Source organism: Herpailurus yagouaroundi, unplaced genomic scaffold, assembly GCF_014898765.1.
Source record: "Herpailurus yagouaroundi ecotype Mexico unplaced genomic scaffold, PumYag 162, whole genome shotgun sequence".
Classification (NCBI taxonomy): domain Eukaryota; kingdom Metazoa; phylum Chordata; class Mammalia; order Carnivora; family Felidae; genus Herpailurus; species Herpailurus yagouaroundi.
Genome location: NW_024412403.1, coordinates 70896751 through 70922159, shown reverse-complemented (window position 1 = coordinate 70922159; position 25409 = coordinate 70896751). Strand labels below are relative to the sequence as shown.

Genomic DNA, 25409 nt, shown 5'->3' with positions numbered 1-25409 from the left:
ATATTCCCATTTCCTTATGGGAGGGGGGGATTCTTGTCACCCCCAACTCTCATGTTTGTTGTATATGGGGTGTAGGGATAGAAAAGAAGTAAAATGAGATAAGAATTAGAGCAGGGTTTGAAATATATAAAGCCCTATACAATATTACTAGTCTTATTACCATGAGCAACTCTGTCCTAAAATATTCTCAGTCTCACACATCAATAATAAGTCATACAAGAAAATAGACTGAAGAATGAAAATGTTTAAGTATTTCAAATTCTACATATGGGACCCTCAAAACAATTAAGTGAATTAAGTAAAGGGCAAATTCCTCTACTAAATGCTAACTTCCCTAGTAGTCCCAGTCACAAGGGATAGCACTGCTCAGGAAGAGTGAAATGCAGCAGTCATGGTCAACCCTGCTCCCTCCCTCCAGCTGAGACATACGGAGCCTGCTGGTCTTCAGGATCCTCACCAAGCACTGGCTCTTACACTAAGTTCCTTGGGCCCCCTAATCTTAGGGCTTGGCCAGACCTTGCCATCTTTGCTGGAAATACCATTTCATGTGCACAAAAATTAAGTTAATGGATAGGAGTTTAATTCTAAATGATTCTTTGATAGATGTTTAAGCACTGAGAGCTTGTTACTGCGTGTCCACTGTAAAGGGTAGTGCACAATAAAGTTCATCATTAGTAGCAATAAATGCTAACACAATGATTGGGAGGCAGTCAACTGGGTTTTGTTAAACAGCCTTTCTGTGTGGAAGCGTGTTTATGGCTAGATTTTCTGTTTAGCATTGCATATTTTGGAGCAAGTCTTTTTTTTTTTTTATTCTTCTAAGAAAATTATTCTTAGGTTATTGAAGGAATTAAATAGATCACTGTTTCACAGGATCCTGAGGGGCACAAAAACACTGGGATGTTGGGATGGGAGACCCACATTGCTTCCACAAGTCTGGGGCCTTTGCCATTTCCACTAACATAGAGATTCTCTTGGGGATCCTTTTGGGAAAGATCAACTGGGTGAATGTAAGTCAGTGACTGCCAGAGCTCTTTGAAGGTATGGTTTATGGTTGACCTGACATATAAAGTTTTATGTTTTAATTTATTGAATGTGGGTCCAGAATGCAGTCTTTCCAACCTGTTCTCATTTGTTAAGCCATGTCTACGTGATGTTGAGCAGCATGCGGCTATGTGCTGGCCATCAGCCAGATCTTTGACAGGCTCCATGGCAGGTTGTAGTGAGCGGTGGAGGCCGTGCCTAAACCTCCCAGCCCTGGGTACACTGTTGACTCAATTTCTCTCCTAATCAATGCCAAGTATTTGTGCTAGAATAGGACCCAGGGCAGCTGTTCTCTTGGAGAGACTAAGTAACCAGCATGGGAGCTGCACCAAGGAGCTGGGAGTGTCGATGCAGGGCGATCAGCTTACCAGGAGGAGACGGTGTATGTGGCCGAGCTGTTGTCAGTGTCAAGGATGTTCTGGTCTGGACCCTTCCAGGTGATGGTGGGCTTCGGCCGCCCACAGACTTTGCACTGCAATGTCACTGTGTCCCCAAGCAAGCAGGTCACATCCACTAAGGGCACAAGGAATTCTGGGGCCACTGTGGTCAAATTGACATAAATTCACATCATTTAGAATAAACAGAATACACAGCCATTTTACAACACAACCCTCTCATTCCCTACCCACGTGTAATGATTCAAATATCCTTCAGCTTATGTTGCTCAATCATCCATGTCCCATTAACAAGTATTTAAAAGTAATAAATGTTTATTGTAGAAAATTAGGAAGTACAGATAAATAGAAAGAATGAAAAGCTCCATGATGTCCTGATACAGACATTAACGACTGTGAGCATCTTGGTGTATGTCTTTTTGGCTTTTATCAACACACTTTTTATTACATGAATCATACATATGGCAAATTGTAGTCTTTTCCACCTCAACAGTTTATTCTAAACACCTTTTCTTGTCCATAGCACAGAATGACATCACCAGTATTTACAGCCTCTACCTCACTGCTGGATTTGCCACAATTTATTTAGCCAATCCTCGTGTTCTCAGTTCTGCTTTTTAACTCACCTTCTTGGATGAAATTTGGATTTAAGATCTGAAAAACACAAAGAGACAGAAAACTGCTTAAATCCTAAACTACTGAAAGAGAGCAGGAGACTTTGACCCTATTGAGTAAAAAGGAAGCACCATTTAGGGAGATGAAGCCAGGAGCCCAGCCTCTGTTTGTGACCGTATCACTATTGCAGTAACAACCCAGGGCACCTGCTTTACTTTCCTCTCTACTCCGCTTCTTCACGTGCCTCTGGGTGACCCAGGGTCCCAAGCAGGTGTATCATGACCGCAAAAGCTCTTCTGGCTGCAGCTGGCCTCTCTTGCCTGCATTTTACTTCCTTATTGCTCTTCCTCTCTGTCACATGCATAAAAGTCATTCTCCCTGCCTGCCCCACCCCCTTCAATATGCACTCAAGCAATGTGTTGGCACTGATTCCTCCCAGCATCACAAATTTTCAAAAACAGAGCACCTGACATTTATCGAACCGGAATGGTCATTGACATTAACCACTAACCATTAGCCTAATGGTTTCCTTCCAAATGTACCCCCTTCCCCCAAACAGGAGAGAGTTCTCTCCAAGCAGTTAAATGCAGAGCTTGTCTGGTCGAAGGGGAAAGAGAGGTCATACCTGTCCATTCTGTCCCCAGCATGTCCTCCTATAGCCCAAGCTTCCATAGGCCAAATTGAAAAGCACCGACCTGGAGGTTCTGGCCATTTTTTTGCTGCTTAGGTGAGAAAACCGGACTTAGGCCAACTAAATGACTTGTCTGGTCATATGGCTGGTTGGCAGAGGCACTGTGGGGTGGGGGGATTCTTTACACGCGCCGTAAAGGCTGCCTCGTGACCCCATGCATCTTCACAAAAGATCGACTTCCAGCTGACTAGCCATGCTGAAAAGTCATCCCTTCTTGATTTTTCTGCCCTCTTTTGTTTTACCTCTAATCATGTGGGTCCAGGTCATAAAGCTTGGTGGAGTGAACGAAACATGGGTTTTGGAGTCAGAGAGGCTGGGGCTCACCTCTTTTGTTTCATGTGATTTTATGATAATCACTTAAGATTTATGACATCAATTTCCTTCCCTATAAAATGGGGATAAATAATACCTATTGCCAAGTGTTATTGCAAAGATTAGATGAGCAACATATGTCAAGTGCTTAGCACAGTGCTTGACCAATAACAAGTATTCGATGACTACTTAAGTAAAGAACGATTATCTCATTCTAAACATCTCCCTTCTGCAAAGCAGACTACTGTTACAGTGGCTTTTCTCTTAAGAGTTTGTTGTAAAAGTCTTCTTTCCTTCCTAATGAAGCCAGAAAGCTCACGTGTCTTACAAATGGCTCCCTGGGGCATTCATACTTATCTCCCTGTATTTATGTGAACACGTGTCATAAGTGAACACAGTTTCTGTCCTTCCCTTATACAGGATCCATATGGGCCCTTTGGAACAAAGATGCTACTCCCCCCTTTGGATTTCCGTTTGCAAACCAATTGCCCGCGTATACCACCCAGCTTTTTCATGAAGTGAGCTGCAGAAAACTCTTGCAATGCCACGTCCTGGGGCTGTGTGTCTTGAGACTGCCACTGCAGTGTCCTCTGCTAGTCTCAAGAGGCCACTATACCACCGCCTGGCCTTCCTTTAAATCAGTGGTTCGCAGTCCTTAACCCTAGCAGCTTTAGCAGCACGAAAAAGCCTCAGGCCTGGGCCAGGCATCCGGAGTTTTGAAAGCTGTGGCAGGTGAATCAACATGCAGCCTGGCTGGAGGAAAGTTGCTCTATCCAAGGGAACTGGGCTCAGGTAAACCAACTCCCTGCCTCTGAGGCTTTTCTGGGGTGGCCCAGGGGTAGGTGAGGGCATTTGGTGGAGCTGCTTTTCCCACACCTTGAGAGACCCCCACTTTGTGAGGAGACGCGGGGCCATGGCTGGGGGGGGGGCGGGGTGCAGCCAGGGAACGCGGGAGGGTGGCAGCATATCACTTGCAGAAGGCTAAGGAGGCCTCGGAGGCCACCTGGCTTAGGGGATGCAAAGAATGATGCCTGCACAAGTCACTTCACAAAGAAAAGGAGATGAGGACTATTTTCTAAATATTATCAATGTTTATCACAAGGTGTTGAGATCAAGGGTGGCTTTTCCCCGTTCAGAAAACATGGCCTCCTCCTCCAGGCTGGTGCCAGGTTTTATGGATACAGATATGCAGGACGGAGGCCCTACCCTCGGGAGTCAGGAAGTGTTTGAATTTGTAGTGAGTTTTTTCTTTGTCTTCTTACCTGGGCTTTCCAAATATTCTGCAATTAGTATCTTTCACTTTTGTAATTTTTTCTTAAGGACGAAAAAAGGCACAGTCAGATCCACTAGACTGCAGGTTCTTCAAGGACAGGGGCACGTCCTCAGGACCCTAGCCTGGGTTCTGCTGCAAAATGGGAATTTAATACATGCTGCTTGAATGAATATTTGACCTGTGTCCTCATTTCAGTTCTTCCAAGAATTGAGGACTGGTTCCAAGAATTGAGGCACTAGGTCCTTAAGATCTATAAAATAATTACTTCAGGGTATATTACTAATAATATTTGACTAGGGCCTGTTTTCAAACACAGATGGGTTGCAAGCTTTTTGGAAAATGATTTAAAAACAATAAAATCCATTGCCTCTGTGAGAGGAGGATCTTAGCGGCGTTCCATGCAGGACGGAATATAAACTCCAGGAGCTGACGGAGCACAGAGAATCCAGACCCCGAGCCAGACGTGCTCTCTTACCTTGGACAACATTCTTAAGAAGCTTAGGCCTCAGTTTTAGCTGTAAAAACTTGGGGATAATGGTGCGCCCTTGGAAGCTTGTTTGACACAAGGACTCATTTGTTTGATGAAGATTTATTGAGCAGCTCCTTGGTTGTGGCCAGCAGGGAGTGAAGCAGATATGCTCACCACCCTCGTTAGGCCAAAAGTCTGGTGGGGAAGATGCAATTAAGAGACGTCTGCACAGCGTCCAGGATGGTGCCTGGCTGCTGTTAACGCCCAGCCTGCAGCAGACACGGAGCACAGCCTTCTCACTCGTCCCGCCTCCCCTGTCAGTTAGGGTAGAAACGATACGGGAATGCGGCCAGGTTTGTCCAGTGGCCTGTATTTCCCATCCTGATGGGAATCCACAAGGGAGTAAGGCAGTGATTGCATGCCAGGAGTGCCAGCGAGGAGACAAATGACACTTGGAAGGGGCAAATGGCACTTTCCCACATCATAACATTTTAAGTGGGGTTTCATAAACCTGCACTGTGGCAGTACATCTATAAAAAAGCACCCCAAATCACTGCTTAGGGAATTTCCTGCCTTATTCCTCTCTCTCATCAATACCAACTGCATTTAGTATATGGTTAAACACAGGCACTATTTAAAAAGCAAATCTTCCGAGTTTGGAGGTAAACTTTGGCGGGGAAGTTGGAGAGAAAGCTTGCCAACAAGGCTTCCTTGCAGGTTCTTTATCTGGAAGGGGCTTGTGGAAGGCATCAGTCTTCATTCCTCTGCCTCTTGGGCAGCCCAAGTGTTGCTCATAATGGTAATAACATCAGTGATTTGTGTAGTATTATATAATCGGCATAAACTACTCACAAACTCCTTCGTTTGCTCACCCAAAACTCTGGGGGGATGTGCCAAGCAGGTGTTATTTGTTCCCATTTCCAGATGAGACAGAGAAGTGCCTGTAAGGTCACAGAAGGCTCCTTCCACCTTAGCATTCCATGTACAAGCAAGGTCTTGGGGAAAGCATTGTGACACTTTGTCGTTGATGTCAAAGGCCTGCTTCCCTTTGCTCCCTAACCTGGCTCTCCATCCCATTTCTACCTAGTCCTCCCATTTAAACTCCTCCGGCAAGGACCAAGAGCTTGGCTGAAATCCATGCTAATGTTTTTTCTAACTTTGACCCTGGATTATGCCCATCGAAGATTCCTCCTTCCTTTTTCCCTTTCTGCTTTTAAGCGATGTGCAGCATGGACTGGTACAATATGGAGGGTCATGACAGCCTTCTCACACGGTAGTGGAACAGTCTATGTATTTGTCTGTGGCTCCCTATGGACTGCAAGATCCATGTAGGCAAGAGCCTTGTTCACTGTTGTTGCCTCAGAGCCTAGCACAATATCTGGCACATAAGAGCTCCGTTGATATTTGTCAAATCTAAAATACATACATACATACATACATAAATACGTACATAAACAAATAAATAAATAATAAAGTGGTGGGATCCTAATTTGGGGGGGGGGGCGGGGAGTTGAGAAAATGTCTTGCCATGAACTTGGAGTGTTTTCCTATTTCCATCAATTGGAATGTGACTTGCTCTACAATCTCATCAGTCAGTCCTTGCCTGAAATTTAGGCAACAGTGATCTTTTCCTCCTCCCTGCTCTTCCAGAGGCTGGTACGTATGGTCACATGCTTCTGTCTATCACGACATCTTCCCTGCATGCTATTATCCTACCAGACTCATGAACCCTTTGAAGACAGTAGCACATAGCATCTTGCGCATAGTGGAAGACCAAGTCTTTGCTGAATCAAATTAACTCACCCAATTAATAGACTAGAATTTAGGCCTCCTGACCACCTTGTCTAAGGTGTCAGAGACGTGAGGTATCAGCCCCTGGGGCCAGAAGGGTTCATCATAAGCTACACATATTTCTTGAAACCTCACGTTTTCCTTCCTTAGAAACAGTTTGAGAGTTCATGGATAGTGGTAGATGGGAAAGAGGAGAGAATGGAAATCGAGACGGATGTGGTAGCGGAGGAAGATGACCCGGTTGCATACACTGCACATGTTCTCTCTCTGGGAGACCCAAATCCAAGAGGGCAAGGCTGGTATAGACAGCATGGCAAAGAGCTGCTTGGGAATCTGGTTTTATTTGAACAGCAGAGGGCGGCAGGTGGTAGCGCTTCCTCCTCAGGGAGAAAAGAACCACCACAATGTGGTCCACCGGCAACCTAGTTTCTTCCTTCTGGGGAGAATTCCAATGTCTTCTTGATTGTCTTCAAGGGGAAGGCAGCAAGGTAATGGGAAAGAGTTATAGGTAAAATCAACCAGCACTGAATAAGAAGCTGAGCTCTGAAGAAATCTTGAGCCTATTTTTCTTGCCAGTCAATGTCCAAGATTCTGACCCCATGTCCTGAGAGTGAGGACAAAATCCTTGTCTAGATAACCAGGTGTCAACGGACTCCAGAAGGAAAGCACACCCACCCCATTCTTTCTCAATCCTTCATCATCAGTCACAAAGCACAGTTCAAAACCATGTATTTAGGAACCAAAATGGCCCAAAGAAACTCAAACCAGATGTTCTAAGCTCAACTCAACTACCTTGAATGAACTCAGAATTTGTATAGCCTGCCTCATTTTTCTATTCCTTTTGTGCTTGTTTCATGGGAATTTCTGTTCAAAAGAGGAAGGGAAGGGATTTTAGATGATTTTAGGCAAGGACATTTGGAATAGATATAAGAAAACCAATTTTTAAAAATTTAGGTATGAGTTCTGGTTTGGAGGTTTAACAGGTTCCTGTTCCTAATTTTTTTTAATTAAAAAAAATTTTTTTTTAAGTTTTAGAGAGAGAGAGAGTGCAAGCAGGGGAGAGGGGCAGAGGGAGAAAGAGAGAGAACCTTAAGCAGACTCTCTGCACTCAATGTGGAGTCCAACACGGGGCTCAATCCCACACCGTGGGATCATGACCTAAGCTGAAGTCAAGAGTCAGACACTCAACCGAGTGGCCTAGGCACCTCATAACCCTTCCTATTTTCGATCTGGTCAAACCAGACATAATTTTTTTGAATGTTTAGGAAATATCCCTACCTCTGCTTATTTCTAAGTGGACATTAAGCAAGCTGCAATACAAAAAGTTTGCGAATGCAACACAATTCCAAACAGCAGTGGGAGTTTTGAAAACTACATGAATCAACATGTAGCCTGGTTCAAGGAAAGCTGCTCTATCCAAGGGAACTGGGCTCAGGCAAACCAACTCCCCCCACCCCCCCAGGCTTTTCTGGGGTGGGGCAGGGATGGGTGGGGCATTTCTTACCCCCGAGTATTTTCATTACTGCCTAGTTCTAAGTATTTTTTCTTCAACTTTGACTTTTCTTCCCCCTTTGACCTGGCTGTAATAAAATGTTTTAAAATTTCCAAATTGTGAGTTTTACAAATTATTTTTGTGACTGATTTCTAACTTAATGGCATTGTGGTTGGAGGACTTGCTCTATAGGATACTAATTCCTTGATTTTTGATGAGACCTGCTTTATCAGTACATGGTTGATTTTTGTAAAAAGTTGTGTTCTTGACAAGAATGTATAAGCACTAGCTGTTGGATATAGGTCTCTATGAATGTTCACATGTCAAACACATTCGCTGTTTTATGGGGATTGCTAGTCTGACTCTTCTTTCCACCCCTTCTCAGTATTTTGGTTAGAGAACATTTGGCATGTCCTTGAAAATAAAAAGGATAACAATTTGACTTTTAACAGAATAATGAAAAAAAAAATCTACCGCCCATCCCACAAAATAGTCAAAGCAGAAGGTGGTTTATTACTGTGCATGCATGGGTCTCCCGTGCTCTCAGCAGCCTGCAGTTCTGCTCAGAGGGGACTGGGTGTAAGGGGGGTTGCTAGGACTGCCTTTTCATATGGCACATGTCCCACCTGGAAGTCAAGATCTTGACCTTGGATAAAGGTTTTATGGATGAATGTTCTGAGGTCTCATCCCTTAAAATGATTTGACCGTCCTTACATTCCTATCCCCAATACTTCTTTTGCTTTTTACTTTTTTATCTTTACTCTTTTTTCACCTACCACTAGGTCTACTGCAACAGTTAATAGGTCTGCACCTGTTGTTTGCTCAGGTGCCAGCTATCTCCCTAAAGTGCAGAATGAAACACACAGACGCTGCTTAAAAACCTACTTTTGTTCTTGTCGACCACTGGGTCAAGTCCAGGCTTCCTAGAAAATTCCTCAAGGCCCTCATAATTTGGTCCCAACTCATCTGTTAGGCTTTATTTCCTACAGCTCTTCTCATGTATCTGAACTCCAGCTACAGACCATATGTTTTTCTCAAAATGTGCCAGGCACTTTCATACCTCAGGCCCTTTGCTCATGCTCTTTCCTCCCACTTACCCTTCTCCAAAACTGTTTACATTCTAGTAGTCTACCCAACCCAAACACTACCATCATGTGAAGCCAATGATTGTTCTCACAGCCTTCCTAGGAGACAGGCTGTGAATATACAACCTTGGGGAAGACACTTAACCTCTCTCTCTGTGCTCCAGTTTTCTCATCTGTAAAACAGAAACAATGATAATAGTACCTATGTATTGACACTGTTGGGAGGAAAGGACTCAGCAGAGCCAGGTACACAGGGAACACTGATAAACAGTAGCTGCTATTATTATTATCGAGTGCCTGAGTGGGTGTGTAAATTCCCACTGAATGAATAATGGCCTCATGACTCTTAATAGAGCACGTAAAGTTTACTGTGTAACGTGAACATTAATCAAAACTGCCTCTCTCTACGTGACTGCATGCTTCTTAAGCATGGGGCCTAATCTTATGTAATTTGTTGGCTTTCCATAGTACTTACTGCAGTGCTTTGTGTTATTAACTTTTGATAAATTGAATCGACTAGGATATCATGTTGAGTGAGCCTGTAGGTGAACCTTGACAGTGCTGGGTTGGGGAGGGAGGTGGTGGCCTTCTCTAACAGTTGGCTCTTAGAGCAATTTCTCCTGGATCAATGGCACCTCATAATCTCATTAATGTACAACATAAATGAAGTGGTTAAGGCCTCTAGACAAGGGTGACAATACCACAGGACACACATGACTGGGGTTTGCTGGGTGACTGTATTGGCCTGAGAAACCGATTCAGACATTTCCAACCAGTGCGATTGGGTCTCCTTTCTTGGCTTCTGTGGTTGAACTCCTGAGTCACTGGGGTAGGGTGTGGGTGAGGCCACATTAAGGGATTAAAAAGGTTGTTGAGGAAGAAATTCTCCTCCAACAAGCAGATGTGCAACAAGGGAGGGCCTGAACCTTAAGAAAGTACCTGAGCTTCAGTGAGCAGATTTCCTCCATATCACATGCCAGGTTTGGTCTCTCACCTCACCATACTCAAGACCTGCTCTCTCTCTCTCTCTCTCTCTCTCTCAAGTATTCTGTACACCCAACATGGGGCTCCAACTCATGACCCCGAGATCAAGAGTCACATGCTCTTCTGACTGAGCCAGACAGGCACCTCAGACCTGTTCTTTTTGTTGGTTGTGTGACCATGACCTCTCTGACACTGTTTCCTCTAGGAGGGTAAGAAAACCCCATCTTCACAGGATCATTGGAAGGAACAGAAAACATAACAGAAATGAATATGCAGTGGAAGATCTTCTTGTAATTCTCCTAGGAGAGAGAAAATGCCAGCTCTGGCAAGCAAAGTGCCCTTTCCTCAGTGGTAGAATATAAATCAGTCTACACGTAGAGTCAGAACAAAGCTAGGCAACACGAGTGAGTGTCCAGGCCAAACCTATCAGATATATTACAAAGAAAATATTTTGTAAAAATAAAGAGAGGAATGTGATGCTTCACTCTCTTTTCTCCAGAGTTCTTTTCATAAAAAAATTCTTTTTATATAATGCATTACCAGGCATGGGTGGAAACACACTGGTGATGCCAGGAGGCCAGTCACTTGACTAGGGGTGTAAAAGTTTCCTTCAATCTGTGTGGCCAGGTTATGTTGAAGGCGTGAGTCTGGGACAAGGAGCACAAGCAGCTGAGGTGGGAGCAGCAGGCTGACTCTTCCAGGATGTGGAAGCAGGGGCTGGGGAACTGTGGGTAGGGGCAAGGTCTGAACGGTCAGTGCTGGCCACCCAGACCCTTCCCAGGGCTGGTGGTGGACGTTCCAGTCCGGTCTCAGGAGGAGATGTACCCAGGCCATTTCTGGCATACCCGCTTCAAAGCAAGTTCCAGGGTCAAGGCACAGAATCTCGACTTCTTCTGTTGGAGGGTCTCAGTGTTTTCAGTTAGTTCAGGAAAGCGAAGGGTCTCAGAGTCCACTGACATCACGCCTTGGATCTGCATGGTGCTCATTCCACACCACAGACATAAACACCTGGACCCTCAGAGCTATGTGACTTCTCACAGAAACCCGAGACTCAGAAAGGCTAAGTAGCCAAGGCCTCACAGTTGACAGCATGCAGACTGCGATCCAGGCTTTCTGACTCCTGTTAAAGTGTTCTTTCCATGTGGTGCTGCCTTTGTGTGATTTTTTTTTTTTAAGTAATCTCTACACCCAATGTGGGGTTTGAAGTCACGACCCCAAGATCAAGAGTCGGATGCTCTAGTGACTGAGCCAGCCAGGCACCCCACCTTTCTGTGATTTTTATTTAAGTCATACTTTTGCCCTGGAACGCTGGGCAGAAATGATATTCCTCTTTGTTGAGCTGGAAAGTTGAATAAGTTGAAATCCACATAGAAAAACTGGCACTGGAAGGCAGGTCTTCTCATCTGCCAGGATCTGTGTTTTAGATTAAAAACAACCTGGAGATGGGAGATTCTAAGAAGGGAGCAGGATGGTGTAGGTGGGGGGACAATGGCTAGGAGAAGCCAGAATCTGCCCTCAGGGCAGCTTCTCATTTTCAAACTGAAAGTTACAACTTCTCTGCCTCAGTTTCTCCTTCTAAAAGTCTCTGAAGGGCCCAGGGGTGGGGAGGATGTGGGTGGAAAGGAATCGGGGAGTTATTGTTCAGTGGGTACTGTTTCAATTTGGGATGAAGAGAAAGTTCTGGAAATGAATAGCGGTGACAGTGGTACAACATTGTGAAGGTGTTTAATGCCACTTAAAAATGGTTAAAATGGTAAATTTTATGTCATGGATGGTTTACCACAATAAAAAATAAGAAAATTAAGGGGATAGGGTTAACTGAAGGTTTCTAAGTTTCTGTCAACTCTCCAAGTCTAGGGTTCTTACCCTGACTGGAAATTTCCTTCCAAAGTATATTTGCCTTTCCAGGTACTTTCTCCCCCTTATCTCTTAGAACCCTCTCGCACAAGACCCCAGTGCTGTTCTTATGCAGAAAGTTAGCCCCCCCCCCCAAACTAACTGTCTCGCAGCTGGTATAATGACTGAGGGTAATGTCTACATTTAGACTGTGTCGTGGATGAGGATGAGGTTGGCTCCTTGTTAAATGGCTGGGACAGAGATGGAACATTTTTGGAATTGAGACGGCCTCAATTTGACAGATTGATGTTCTCTGCTAAAAGTGGCATTGGGCTTTTTTTTTTTTTTTTAATTAAGATGCATTTATTTAATTGGGCTTGACATAAAAACTGGACAGAGAAACTTCATCCCTGAAGATGAAGGCCCAAGTCTAGGAGGCTGGTTCAAGCCTTTCTACTCCAGCACATGATGTAGGCAAGTGGCAGTTCTGGGGCTGGAGGGCAGGTGCAAAACCTCAAGTCTCAACATGGTCCTCGGATGATTTTCTGAGCCGCATGGGCGTGGGGACCTGCCTAGCCTGGGTCCTAAGGGATACTGGTACAGCTCAGGGAGGATCCAGCTTTCTCGGAGGTGGGCATTGGCTCAGAGGGTGGGTGCAGATCCTTGACCCTTGCACCCTGGCTCTAACCTGGGCATCAGTGCAGATACTGGGGCAGAGGCAGGACTGGGAAGCTGGCAGGTGGGGATATGATGCTCAGCCCACCATCACATCTGCAGTCCTCATCAATAAGAGGCAGTCAGCAGTGTAAGCTGTACTGGAAATAAATGAATGTTAACTTGTTCCTCAAACAGTCTAGTGTCTGATTTTCAGCCTGATTGGATTCTTCTTCCACGTAGAAACATTTCTCTCCTATATAATCTCCTCTAGCCCCCAAAGTGTAATCAATACAAGATAAAGTAAGGTGAACTATGGGCAGACCTTTGCCATTTCTAGAATAGTTATCTCTAAGGTGTGGTCACAGATCAGCAGGAGAGAGGGGGGTGCCAGACCACCAGAGGATCATGGAGACTGGGAGCCAATCTTGCAGTGAATGGTGGTGTGGCTTGTGTGCTGGGAAGTGGGGGCTGTACCTGAGAATATTCACAAGCGTTTCTCTATAGGGGAAGAAAAAGGATGGATACATTAGAGCAGAATTGCCTCTTTTTACATAACTATATGTTCTTGGAAAGCTTTGTAAGCCAGACTCTTAGGATTCAAGGTGCTTCATTGTCCTCTTAATTAGCATTCAAGGATGTGCCTATAAACCTCCATAAAACAATATGGTGGGACATATGCAAAGACCCAAAGAAACTGCTCCTTAAGAGAACCCTTCAATCCACCAATTGAGAAAAATAGTAAAGGAAACAATTTGATAGTCATATACGTGTGGAAGCAGGGGAAAAGAGCCTAAATACAGCTGGGATTGCAATCAACATGCTGGCATCAGGTCAAGGGGTAGGCAGTCAAGAGGGCAGGACTTAGCATTCAGACACCTAGCACGGAGCAGTGCACAGGGTGAATAGGTCGGCATGTCAGCTGGGGTTCCAGGCACAGGGGCTCAGAGCATAAGCCACGGGAGTTGTAGTTCAGCTCAAGGGCACAGGACACACTCTCAATCAGACAACACATATTAGAGTAATCAGGTTCAGGAATTAGGAGTGAGGTTGGGGGCCAGGATGGGCCTGCTAATGATGCCCCAAATTATTAACTTAGCAGCCAGCGGCCTTCAGGAGGCCACCTGTTTCTCAGGCTGAGTCGTTAAAGAAGAGCTCTCTTTAGCATACAGCCCTGGCCATCGTCTGAAAATTTTAAGCTAGCAATGCCAAGATGCCTGCTTTCCCGCAGCACCTGCTTATGTGCTCAGTTAAATTTAACATGGCAATACAGCGCACAAGAGCTCACTGATGCTTAAGAGGATCTGTATGGAGGGAATGTGCAAGGGCAGCATACATACCTACGACAGAAAACTTGGATTAACCAGAATATTTGGTTGGTTTCTAACAGCATGCCCCTCAACAGTGCCAGTTAGTTGAAATGTCTGCCTCGAGCATTGTATTTGAAAACTTTTCAGACATACATCAACAAAATTCATGGCTTTCTTCCCTTCAGCACTAACATCCTAATGCCTTTGCTTACACATCCCAAAGCACCTCCCTGGGACCAATCTTATTTAGTCTATGCAAAGGGCTGCAAGCCTTGGATGAATCAGAACCTCAGAAATGTGTTCAACTCACAAAGCAGGGCTGACATATGTGCATGTGCCGATTTACATAGTTTTGCTTCCCTAAACGTAGAATGGAGCGTCTGATCACATCAGTTAACTTTCTCCATTTGCATTGCTCCCCTGGCCCCGCATCGCTCTGTGCCCACTTCTTACACTGAACAGTGGGAAAGCCACTCTTCTCTCCCTGGTCCCCCTGAGCTGAAAAAAGGTCCCAAATTGCCCTCTAGATCACAAATACCTGGCTGTCCCCCTCCTTCTGCCTGGACATCCTCTACTTGCGGATGACATCCCTGACACGGACCAGCAACACTTAGACTGGGGATGCAGGTGTCACAAGGGGGCTACAAGCTGACAGGTGTGGGGTCCATGGGAGCGGGTGCCTATCCCATGGGATGCAAGGAAAGCAGAGCCAGAAATCTCCCCTGGCTGCCTCATTCTCCAAGATACATTTAGGCTATGAATGCCGTACCCACTTCCTCCCATGGGGGAGCACTGCATTGACCTACACATGCCGAATTTAGGCCTGTGGCAATACCCACAGCCACAGGTGACCACTGTATCCTGGCAGAACTCTTGCTTTCAACCACTTGTCTCTGGCTTCATTCAACACAATTGGCATCTTCCACAGCTCCTTTACCCCTTCTTGGGAAGAATGGTCTTTCTTGGGTTTTTGGTGGATTTCTTTGGGATCAGGTCAAATTAGAATAAGAATAATAAAAGTCCATCCAGTTAAGTGAAAACTTTAGGTCTATACAAAGGAAAAGAATTTAAAAAAATACTATTTTGTACTTAGAGGAAACCTTTAAACTTCTGTCTATTCCTGGTGATGGGAACACAGATTTGGAGAAAAACATTTCAATTTCCTCTAAAAGACGAAATGGCAGGGAAAGCCAGCTCCATATTTGCTCTAATTGTCTAGGGTTTGCAAATTCATGAGGGTTGTCACTCAGTGGCAAGCCATGTAGGAGTCCTGTTTCTCTAACCCAAGATAGTTTCTAGCCAAGAAGGGGTGAGAAGTTGATTTGATTTGGTGTTCCTGTTGGTGGAGGTGTTAATTCCACTCCCATACCCCCGGAATCCTCCAAGGTAAGAGAGGCCCCTGACAACGTTCTAGTCTCTCAATCGTTAGAGAGACCTCTGCTAAGGCTACAGAAGGAGGCCATTCCAGGGCCGCTTTTACTTCCTGGTGGGACAGCCACCACCCAGGATCCCTAGGGCCAGGCAGAGGCTGCAATCACTCACTTGCTCTCAGCCAGCGATAATCAGTGACTAGGGGCCAGGTCACCCACCAGGCCATACTTAGTCCATAATTTTGCTGGGGCCTCAAGGGAGGAATAGGTTCTAGTAGAAGAACCAGATGAAGAGGATAAAGGGGAAAGAAAAAGAGGGAAAAGGGAGGAAGGAGAAACAAATGAAGGAGAAACTATAACTAAAAGGGTTCTTGTGTTTCAACTGGGAACCAGCCACTCTTTATAATGCCACTTTCCACAGGGGGAAAATGTGCTCTAAGTTTCCAGTAATGAAGTTGGATATCTTCTAAACAAAGCCATACCCGCCAAGGAAGGAAATATTAAGTAAGCATTCAAGAGAACCAGAAGTTTTAGTCTTTTTTTTTTTTTTTTTAAATAATCTACGTCAAGTTTTCTATCAGAATTGAGCTGAATTTTCTTTTTTGTTTTTAAGTTGGGATGGGGCACCCAGATATGCCCTAAGATCACAATTTATCCTTGACTGGCTGATCACTTCAGGAAGGTCACTGTTATAGAACACATGTAAAAAGACAATCATTATAGGAAATAGGACAACAATAGCTGCTTCTACCTCCATGCTAGTATTAGGGTCAAGATCATCACACTCTGACTCCTCGGAACTGTTCGTCTCCTTGAAGGGCAGCATGAGGAGGGGGAAGAAAGAGAAAACAGTTAGAACCACAGGCAGCTTTTGCTGGGGAGTGAGGAGAACTTCAGAAAGGCATGAGCAATGGGAAGTTGGGCAGAGAAAAAAAACGAGGTGCTTCTAAGGAGGGGGTGCTGATCACCAAGGGTGGCAGCATGCTCTTTCCAGGGGGAGGAGGCTGGGATTGTGTGCGGCCGAGCATCTCACAGGAAATAGCAGTGGAAGCAACCACATGAAGCATGAATACCGGATAATTTAAACTCTTGTCTTCTGTGAGGCTGGACTTCCCAGATGAGAGTGAAGGAGGGAACGCAATTTCTTTTCCCCAAGAAGGACGTTAGAATGGGCTTCGGTTGTTCTTTTTTTTTGCTCAGGAAGGGGGAAAAGTGCCAGGTAGATAATCACACGCTATAACAATGTTAAACATGAGCAGTCTAACTCCCATGGTCCAGAGTCAGATCTTTCCAGAAGGCCCAATGTAAGAAAAACAGATCCCCTCATTCCAAGATGGGGGACAACAAGGGTCTGCCAAAGCTTAGAATCAGTGGGTTCACAGTAAGATGGTGGATTATTACAAAACAGTAACTTGGGCTTCGCCAGCGTGCCTCCCTTTCCTGCCCACGTGTAGGCCTGAAAATGTCATCGTCTGAATTCTGGGGAAAAGAAATGAAACTTTACCAAGGCCACAGGGGCCCTTAAATTCCAAACCTCAGACTTCACATGGTTGAAGGTTTGGCAGGCACTCCTAATCTCCTTACCCTGCGTGTATTTTCAAACCTAGGATACTGAACGGGCAGCTTTGGGAACTTTAGTATGAATCAAGCATCTTGCATTTTTACAAAAAGAATGCTGCAGATAATTTTGTTATAAAACATGTGCACAGTATAAAGAGAAAGGTATAAAAGAAAATAAAAGATACTTACGTATTTGAATTGAAGTTGCCAGGAGAAACAAAACATAAAAAATAAATTGATCTTGCATGCAAAATCCTGCTAAACTACTTCCCCTCTGGTCCCCACACTGGGAAAAAAAAAAATCCCCATCCACCCAAATTGCCTCGTGAGAATGCTGCAGGGTGGGAGTAGATGAGAGGTGGGGCACGGCTCTGGAATACCTTACTCACTTTAACAGAGACTTTGTTGCCCAGAATATCCTTGGGTTTACGAGGCCCTGTGGCTTCATTTTTACCCGTGTTCTCCACTTCCGCCCGCTTTCTCATTCGTAGGGTATGCCATGAACATGACTTCCTGTTGTACCAAAAAATGCACCAATCAAAATGGCAGGTCAGGGCAGAGTGAGGCGGTGGGTGGGCTCACCACCCTTGGGTGAGTCAGTAGGTGAGGTGCTCCAGTCAAGCCCCAGCTCCAGAGGCCCCAAATCTGTGTGCCAGCTCATGTGGTGGCTGGTAGCTAGTTGATCTCACCTCCAATAAGTGAGTGAGGATGAGCTTTGACCCCTCTTGAGAGATGTGCCAGGTTGGCCGCAGCATTTGAGGAAAATATGAGTACTGGATTATTAAAATCTACCAAGGAAAGTTTTTGTATAATACTGATGATGAATCCCTCAAGGACTGAGGAAGTCCCTTCCTGAACAGTATGGTGGGTGGTGGAAAAACAGGGTTGGGGGGGGTGGCGGGAGTAAAACAGAAAAGATAAATGTGTTTTATAGTGTATAAGCTACTGGCACTTTCCCAGGACTAGATATAAAGACCCAAAAGGATGATTTTGAGGTTTTCATCCCATTATTTGTATTTGGGCTGTGGCCACTTCCACACACTGCAGTACAGATAGGACTTTTTTCTGGGGCATTTGACTCGACACATGGTTGAGCACCACTCATTTATCTGGATATTTTAGGATGAAGTGCTTCTTGGTCTATGTCCTCCACATCTCTCAGTGTTTGTGAATAAAAAGCTCTGCCGACCACTAAGAAGTCCTAGAGTTTTCCTGCTGGGAGAAGACCCAATGTGGGCTCTCAAGGAGGTGAGGGCAGCAATCCCCTTTCACACTACCCTTAACTTCTTCCTTCCCACAAGGGGGTTGGAAGCTACTTCACAGACCTGTAAAGAAAAACTCAGAGCAGAGCTCTTGAGTTGCATATAAGTCAGGACTCAAAAGACAAAGACAGCAAAAGCCAAGTCACAAGGAACATTAGTGACCCTGGGCAGGCATCCTCAATTTCAGGTGTGGTCACAGAATTTGGATGAAGTTCTATCATTGCCTGGAATAAGTGAGGTTGGCTTTCCTTCAGTGTGTCCTTGTCAAATTTGGTCCTTTGCAGACAGAGCTTGATGAAAAGAGCCTTCAGTAAGGGAGGGAGGAGAGAAGGAGGAGAGAGAGAGAGGCATATGAGATTTAGGAGAAAGGAGAATGTTTCAAAATGCATAGCATCTCCTCCATAAAACTCCATATATGTCAGGAATTTTAGGACGTCCTGACAGTGTTCCCAAAATATTTATCACTAACACACATGCTCAGTGGTCACCCTTCTGAATAGGAAAGGGCGAGAACAGTCATGTTCTCAATTTGGGGGTCAAGCGGGCTCCACCAGAAAGCAAGAATCTCTTGGCCAGAATTTCTCTTGTATCTCCCGAATAGGCAGGCTCTCTAAGCACACCAGCAACTCGCTTCAGTTGTTGTACCTGAGCAAGAACCAGTCATGGAAACTAACCTTAGATAATATCACTGTTAGCTTCCAACACTTGCTTCATATCTTTACCCCCCAAATCCGCATCCCTGACCCAGTTTGAGAACATCCTGAGTCAGGGAGGCCCATGCTGAAAAGATTCCCAGGGCGAACAGCACGTTGAGTGCGTGTGTGAGTGTGGGGGTGTGTTCCTGCATTTATCACAACCCTCTGGGTCATTCAGTGTGCTTGGTGAGAGACTAGAAATGTGACAAATAATGTTCAGAAGGAAGACTCAGTAGTATCAGTGGCAGGACAGGGTCAATTTCATATTCTTCTTTCCAGAAGAAGTCGTCATCATGGTTTGGGGAGCTTCCATCTCTTGGCCACAAGCCCAGGAACTGATGTGGAGACAGGGTTTCAGTGACATTTATGCTGTGGGCATCACAACCAACTCTGCCCCTTGTGGTCACAGCAGTCCCTGGGGAGGGTGCGGTGAGTGTCCTTCCCTGATAAATACTGACAGCCACTTTGAGTCAGACGCTCTGTTCCATCCCCACCAACCCCTGCACAAGAGAGGCTGACAAGGAACCAGAATGACCCAATTGTATTTGGATCTGTTCTCTTTCACCCAGACTCACATCCCTCCCATGGAAGGCAGGAAAAAGGTGCAAAAGTGAGGAGGGAGTGCTGGGTGCCTGGATAATTAGATTACAAATCGTGGTAAGTGAGCTCTAGAAGGCCGTTGACTAATAAGAACTTCAATGCTTTGAGGGCCTTTATTTCCAAGCCTTCTTAAATGGTACCAAAACAAATGTCTTAAAAGTAAACTGGATTGGGTCTATGGTGCCTTAGAGACCCCCACTGATTTCCAGCTGGGCCTGTGGTTACCTAGAAAGGCCAGGGTGAGGCTGGTAGCCTCTATCCTCCAAACTAGAGAAATGCCAAAGAAGCACTGTGTCCTGTTGTGCCCCTGCTCAGCTATGTCATGGGGAGTCCCTTCCACCTGTGCCATGGATGACCACTGAGCTTGGAGAGTGGTGGGGGATGCAATCTAAACACTGTCTTGTGCTCAAGTCACCACTTCATGTCAGCACCTCAAAGGCGCCCAGCGGGACAGCATCCAATCGGAATCATTCCACATCTCGGAGGTTAGAGAGAAAAACAATAGGGGCTGTTTAGAAGGGAAGCCTAGTATTGGAGCTTGGGTGACAAAAGCACTTTTTGTGTAGGGAAAAACTGCCAACGCATTCAACCAATTCCTAAAATACAGAAAGGAAAAAAAAAAAAAAAAAAGAATTGTTTGCACATTTAAAACTCCCAGAATAGTGAAATAGGGGAAAAAGGGTCAACTAGTCTTTAACCTCATTAAAACATGCTCATGGTGAAAATTTATTTTACATATTTAAAATAGTACATTTAAAATTATTAGTTACATTACAGGTACAATGATGAACATTGTGGCTCTCCATTTATATTGCACAACCTGACTTCATCCATATGGGGTTCTTTAAATAGTGCAAAATACTTTATACAGGAATGTGTTCGAAAGGGTCTTCGCAACCAAACTAAGGAAAAGAAATATCTTACAAATTACCATGAACATATATTAAAGTGACAGGGGAGGGGAGAAGTTAAAAAAAAAAAAAGTTACAATCTGTACAGAGGAATTGCCATAGACAACCAAAAAGTTCCCTCTCTCCTGAGAGAAGCAGCAGGCCTCTGACCTACACAGGTCTGGCATTGGTGCTAAGGTCATTTTTTGGTGTCAATCAAAAAAAAAAAAAAATATATATATATATATATATCAGTAACTTAATACAATATAAATAAAGTCCAGTCCAGTGAATCCTGTGGTGGGTCAAATGGAGCAACGGAAGGCATGCCTTTTGTCATCTAGGGTTTCAGTAGGGTTCTTTTCTTAATGGGGGAGGGGGAGAAAAAAAATGAACAGAAAATTATAACCCAAAAGGAAAAAAACCCACAGCCACTACCGTCAACAACCACAAAAAAAGCCCGGAACAATCCAGCCTGGATGCCCCATGCTGCGTGCGGTTCCAGCACTCAAATATTGGTTCCGGTGGCACTGTCGAGAATAAGCAGCGGTCATTCCCTAGCGTGTGTTTGCATTTTTGTGTTCTTTGTTTGGTTTTGATTTTCTAATCCACACACTCCTCTCCCGGGGAAGCCAACGAGGCACTTACTTGATGCTTCCGTCACTACTTTCTGCTGCCGCGGTGGCTTTGGTGAGGGGTGCCAGGACGCTGCCTGGGACCCAGCCCTCGGCCGCAGGGGAACAGTCGCTGGCCGGCTGGTACACCAGGCACATGTTCTGTTGGTTGACGGCGAGGACCTGGACCACCTCACCTTGGCTCACACAGATTTCGTTCTCCTTCAGTGCATAGTAATCTTTGATCACGGCCATGGAGGAGGTCCCATTGCAGCCCCCCAGGTCGCCCTGCTAGGAGACAAGGGCAAGGGGGACATGGATACAGGAAGGCTGGTTCACACAGGTAGCCTTATATCCCACTGCGTGCTTAAAGGCCAAATCCTACTGCGTGCTTAAAGGCCAAATTTCCCACCAGCAGGGTAAATAGCAGGCAGAAGATTATCTTGAGCAATAAAATTACATGTACAAATGTGCTCTGAAAATCTATTTGTTATAGCAATGTTGTATATAATATTATAATCAGGGGTGAATGGGTAGAGAACTGTCCAGCCTAGGGAAAAGCATAAACACACCTTCCACCTGGAAGCCCCTCACTAGCATGCAACCTTCCTGCCAGCATCCTCTAATGTAAGGAAGAGGGTGGCACAGGGATACATAAGCAGTTGGGCAGAGTGAGGTCAGGGCAAAGGTCAGGTCAGGGTCACACCCCCCTAATGGAAAGAAGACAGACCTTCGGAAACATTTTTTCTTCTTTGTGAAAAAGCATCAGTTTCCTGCTACATTCTGATCTCCTTTGAGACAGAAGTAACAATGAGACATTTGCCCAGTTCAATGGCAAGACCGTGACCTACCCTGACCCAACTCTAGTGGGAACAAAACTCCTCTGGTCCTGCCTGTGTTCATTAAAACAAGAGGTCATACCTCTGTGGCTTTTTCACATGATTATACCAGGAAAGCTACTTCTAGACCTGTACCTCCCATGGAGGCCTGGCTACCTCACAGAGCACGATGAGAGCCAGAAATTCTTCAATAAATTTGACAAAAGGCCGTTATGACTTCACCTAATTCACAAGGAGTTTTTAAGGTAGAAAATCATTTCCAGGTAATATGATGAAATAGGTCAGTACAGTTAGTCTAGTACAGAATTGAACTTGGATATTAATAGTTGATTTTTAAAAATATATTTTCATTAATAATTAAAAAGTCAATATCATCCAATTTGGATAAAACAAATAAAAGTATAAAATCAGAACATGTAAGTAAAAAAAAATGTAGATGTTCCTGTTCACAGACCCATTGAGTTCCAGAGGCAACTGAGGCCTAATGAGATTAATGAACTGCCCGAGGTTCTAGGGCAAGTGAGTTACAGAATTTGGGTTGGAACCCAGATTGCCTGAATTCCTAATCTAGCACTTTTCCCATTTATTCCCATGCCTACCACTTTGTAGGGTCCTACACAGCTGTGTGGACGGGTCTATAGTTAGTTCTATGCCGTCCTCACAGTGATGTTTAAATTGTGGATTATTGGGGCGCCTGGGTGGCGCAGTCGGTTAAGCGTCCGACTTCAGCCAGGTCACGATCTCGCGGTCCGTGAGTTCGAGCCCCGCATCGGGCTCTGGGCTGATGGCTCAGAGCCTGGAGCCTGTTTCCGATTCTGTGTCTCCCTCTCTCTCTGCTCCTCCCCCGTTCATGCTCTGTCTCTCTCTGTCCCAAAAATAAATAAACGTTGAAAAAAAAAATTAAAAATAAAATAAAATAAAATAAAAAAACAAATAAATTGTGGATTATCTGTGATAAATGTCTAATCCAAGCCTGCTTTTCCCATTCACACACAGATGACCCATTTCCCCGCACTGCATCCATCAGTGGAGGGCAAAGGACTGTGAGCTCACTTCAGCAGCTCATCATTAGAAAGCATGATCTCTTTCAGACGTCAAACACTAGAGTTGTGACTTTTAGGTGATCCAAAGCACGACTACTCTGGTATAAGTCATCATTGCCACTACAATATTACCTTATATCTGCAGGGTTTCTGCAGATGACAATAGCTCTTTAACACAGAATGTCTGACCACAGGGAGCTGGTCTAACTCACTCAATTTGTAGGGGAAGAAAGAGAAATAATTGAGACTAGGCTGTATTCAGTGGGTTGTTCTGGTAAATGAGCAGCATAAAAAGAAGCTACTTATTTTTTCTAAAGTGAGCACAGAGGCTGTGCCCTCAGAGTGGTGAGGCTGGGGGTAATAGGCTGTCACTTACCTTGGTGGCCTCAAACTTGTCCCCAGGCTGGTGATAGTCAAACCCTGGACTGCCATTGGAGGTAGATATCTTCAGGGGTGGCAGAGGCGGGTTATAGCTGGAGCCCTTTGGGGGCTTGTCAGAGCCCCCGGGGACAGAGGAGTAGGGTCTGGGGCTGGCTTGGGGAACTCTGGATGGCTGGGACCTCATCACAGCTGTGTTCCTTTCTTTCCGCTGGTACTCAATGGGCGACTGTAGTGCTACAGGGTAAGAGCAGACAGTTACTCTGAGGTCTAGGAATCTCACAAGGATTTGGAAGCTTAGTACACACAGGCTTTATGCCAGGCATAATGGTAATACACGAGGAAGACACTATTCTTGTTTTTAAGGAACTTATGATCTACCGTGAGGACGAAGAAACCTACCTTAATGATGGAAATGCAAAAACGAAATGGTGCCATATATGAGGTACAAAGTGCTGTGCAAAAGGATGGAGAGAAGTGTGTGCATGAGTGTGGGTGGACACTTCTATGGGGGTGGTGGTGGTACTAAGCTTCAGACTGTGCAGGAGGTAGGCAAGTGTGAAGTGTGTCTGGGCAACAGGATGGAGTCAGATCACCTGCAGCAGAAGACCATCGGTGGAGGAAGAGATGAGACATAAGGGAGGTTGTTGGCACCATGACTGAAAAATCTGCAAAGCCCTGCTAACGAGGCTGGGTTTAATTCCAAAGATCTTGAGAAGTGATTGGATTAAATGAACTTGAACATTTGAAATTCTCTCGCCAGAGCCACATTTTGAGAAATATATTAGCCTTGGAGCAGCAGTTGGGAGGAGGGCTGGAGAGGCCGGTTCAGAAACCATGAGACAGTGGCAAGCCAGCGACCCAAGTGGAGCAGAGCCAATGAAATGTAGAATGGATATGACGTGGCAGGTGTTCAGAGGGAGATTAGACTCTGCCACAGCCTGGATGGGAGAAGAAGCCAAGAACTGATGGTCACTCGGGTTTGGGGTCTGGCAGAATGGTCGTCAGTGGAACTCAGGAGACAGAGGAAAGACATGAGCTTTGTTTTACAGAGTTTAAAATAAGAAAGTTCAAAGGCTTGAGTGCTAAAGAGGTATAGCCAGGCAAAAGTCATACAGGTCAAATTCTATAATAATGACTTCCACAGCTGAGCCAATTTTGTCATTTTTATCAGTATTTTCTGCAACAAATATTTAAGTAGGTTAACAGCTGGGGCCCAGAGAGCTTTCAATTATAGGGATATTTCTATAGCAATAAGTGTGTGCTTCAGTAGGACTCAACATAGGGTTCACACTTCTCTTTGAGGTCTAAGGAGGGAAAGATTGGCCCTGAGATGCTTGCATGTGCCTCTGTAAGTAAAAGGCTAGCCCTACTCTATCATCACATCCTTGTCTCCTGAGTGTGTCAAAGGATAAAACAGGCTCTTGCCAGAGCTCAGCCTTTCTCCCTGGTGTTCTGTAGGCATTAAATATTTAGGTATTGGTAATCGAGTTCAGTAATATCTCCATAATTCACTATAATTAAGAGAAAGATCTCTTGGAACCATGTAAAAGTCTGAATCACTGATTATGCCCAAAGAAATGCAGTTCTAAGTTTTAAGTAGATAGCAGGGAGTTTGGAAGCAGGCCTTATTGAACTAACTTCACGAATCAGTACCCATCACATGGAATTGGGGTATTACTTGATTAGGTGTAATAACTGTGCTGAAGTGTTTCAAAGTAATATGACTTAAATGAATGACACAGTGAGCCTCTGTTTTTCTGCTAGTCAGTCTCAGTTTGTATAGCTCAGGTCTTAGGAGCAGGGAAGCTAATACCTCCTGAGAGGGTTTGTTTCTGGCTGATCTACAGCATCTTATGCCTGATCCTGTTTCTTTGCTTTGTTTGCTAGGGAGTTCATAGATACATGCGTGCCCTACCATTAGCAACTATCTGTAGTTTGTGGTTAAAAGCCCAATTTTAAGTTATACGGTTCTGGGTTCAAGTCCTTTTTCTATCACCTACTGTTTTTGTGATCTTGGACAAGTTTACTAACCTCCGTGACTCCTTTTCCTCACCTGAAAACGACAGGGTGATAGGACTTACCTTTCCATGTTGACATGAGGATTAAATGTGATGATACATGTGAATACTTGCTTAGCATCGTGTCTGGCACAGAGAAAGGACTCAACATGTGTGAGCCATTATTGTTACTTCAATTATTTCTAG

The 25409-nt window shown here is 44.9% G+C and overlaps 1 protein-coding gene across 21 annotated transcripts in view; it reads right to left on the bottom strand.

The window, feature by feature from the left end:
* The window catches only part of KALRN (kalirin RhoGEF kinase), a 673147-nt gene that overhangs the window by 23200 nt on the left and 624538 nt on the right, over window positions 1–25409 (bottom strand). For 9 of the 21 annotated variants that reach the window (XM_040484739.1, XM_040484741.1, XM_040484745.1 and 6 more), the window contains 6 exons: window positions 23201–23439; window positions 20977–21233; window positions 17271–17394; window positions 16073–16132; window positions 2066–2093; window positions 1413–1584 (listed from right to left, as the gene is read on the bottom strand). In XM_040484739.1, coding sequence (XP_040340673.1) covers window positions 1413–1584; window positions 2066–2093; window positions 16073–16132; window positions 17271–17394; window positions 20977–21233; window positions 23201–23439 — 880 coding nt within the window. Of the gene's footprint in view, window positions 1–1412; window positions 1585–2065; window positions 2094–16072; window positions 16133–17270; window positions 17395–17875; window positions 18449–20135; window positions 21234–23200; window positions 23440–25409 lie in introns of those variants that run through there. The other 12 variants (XM_040484740.1, XM_040484743.1, XM_040484744.1 and 9 more) reach the window with 5 other exon arrangements.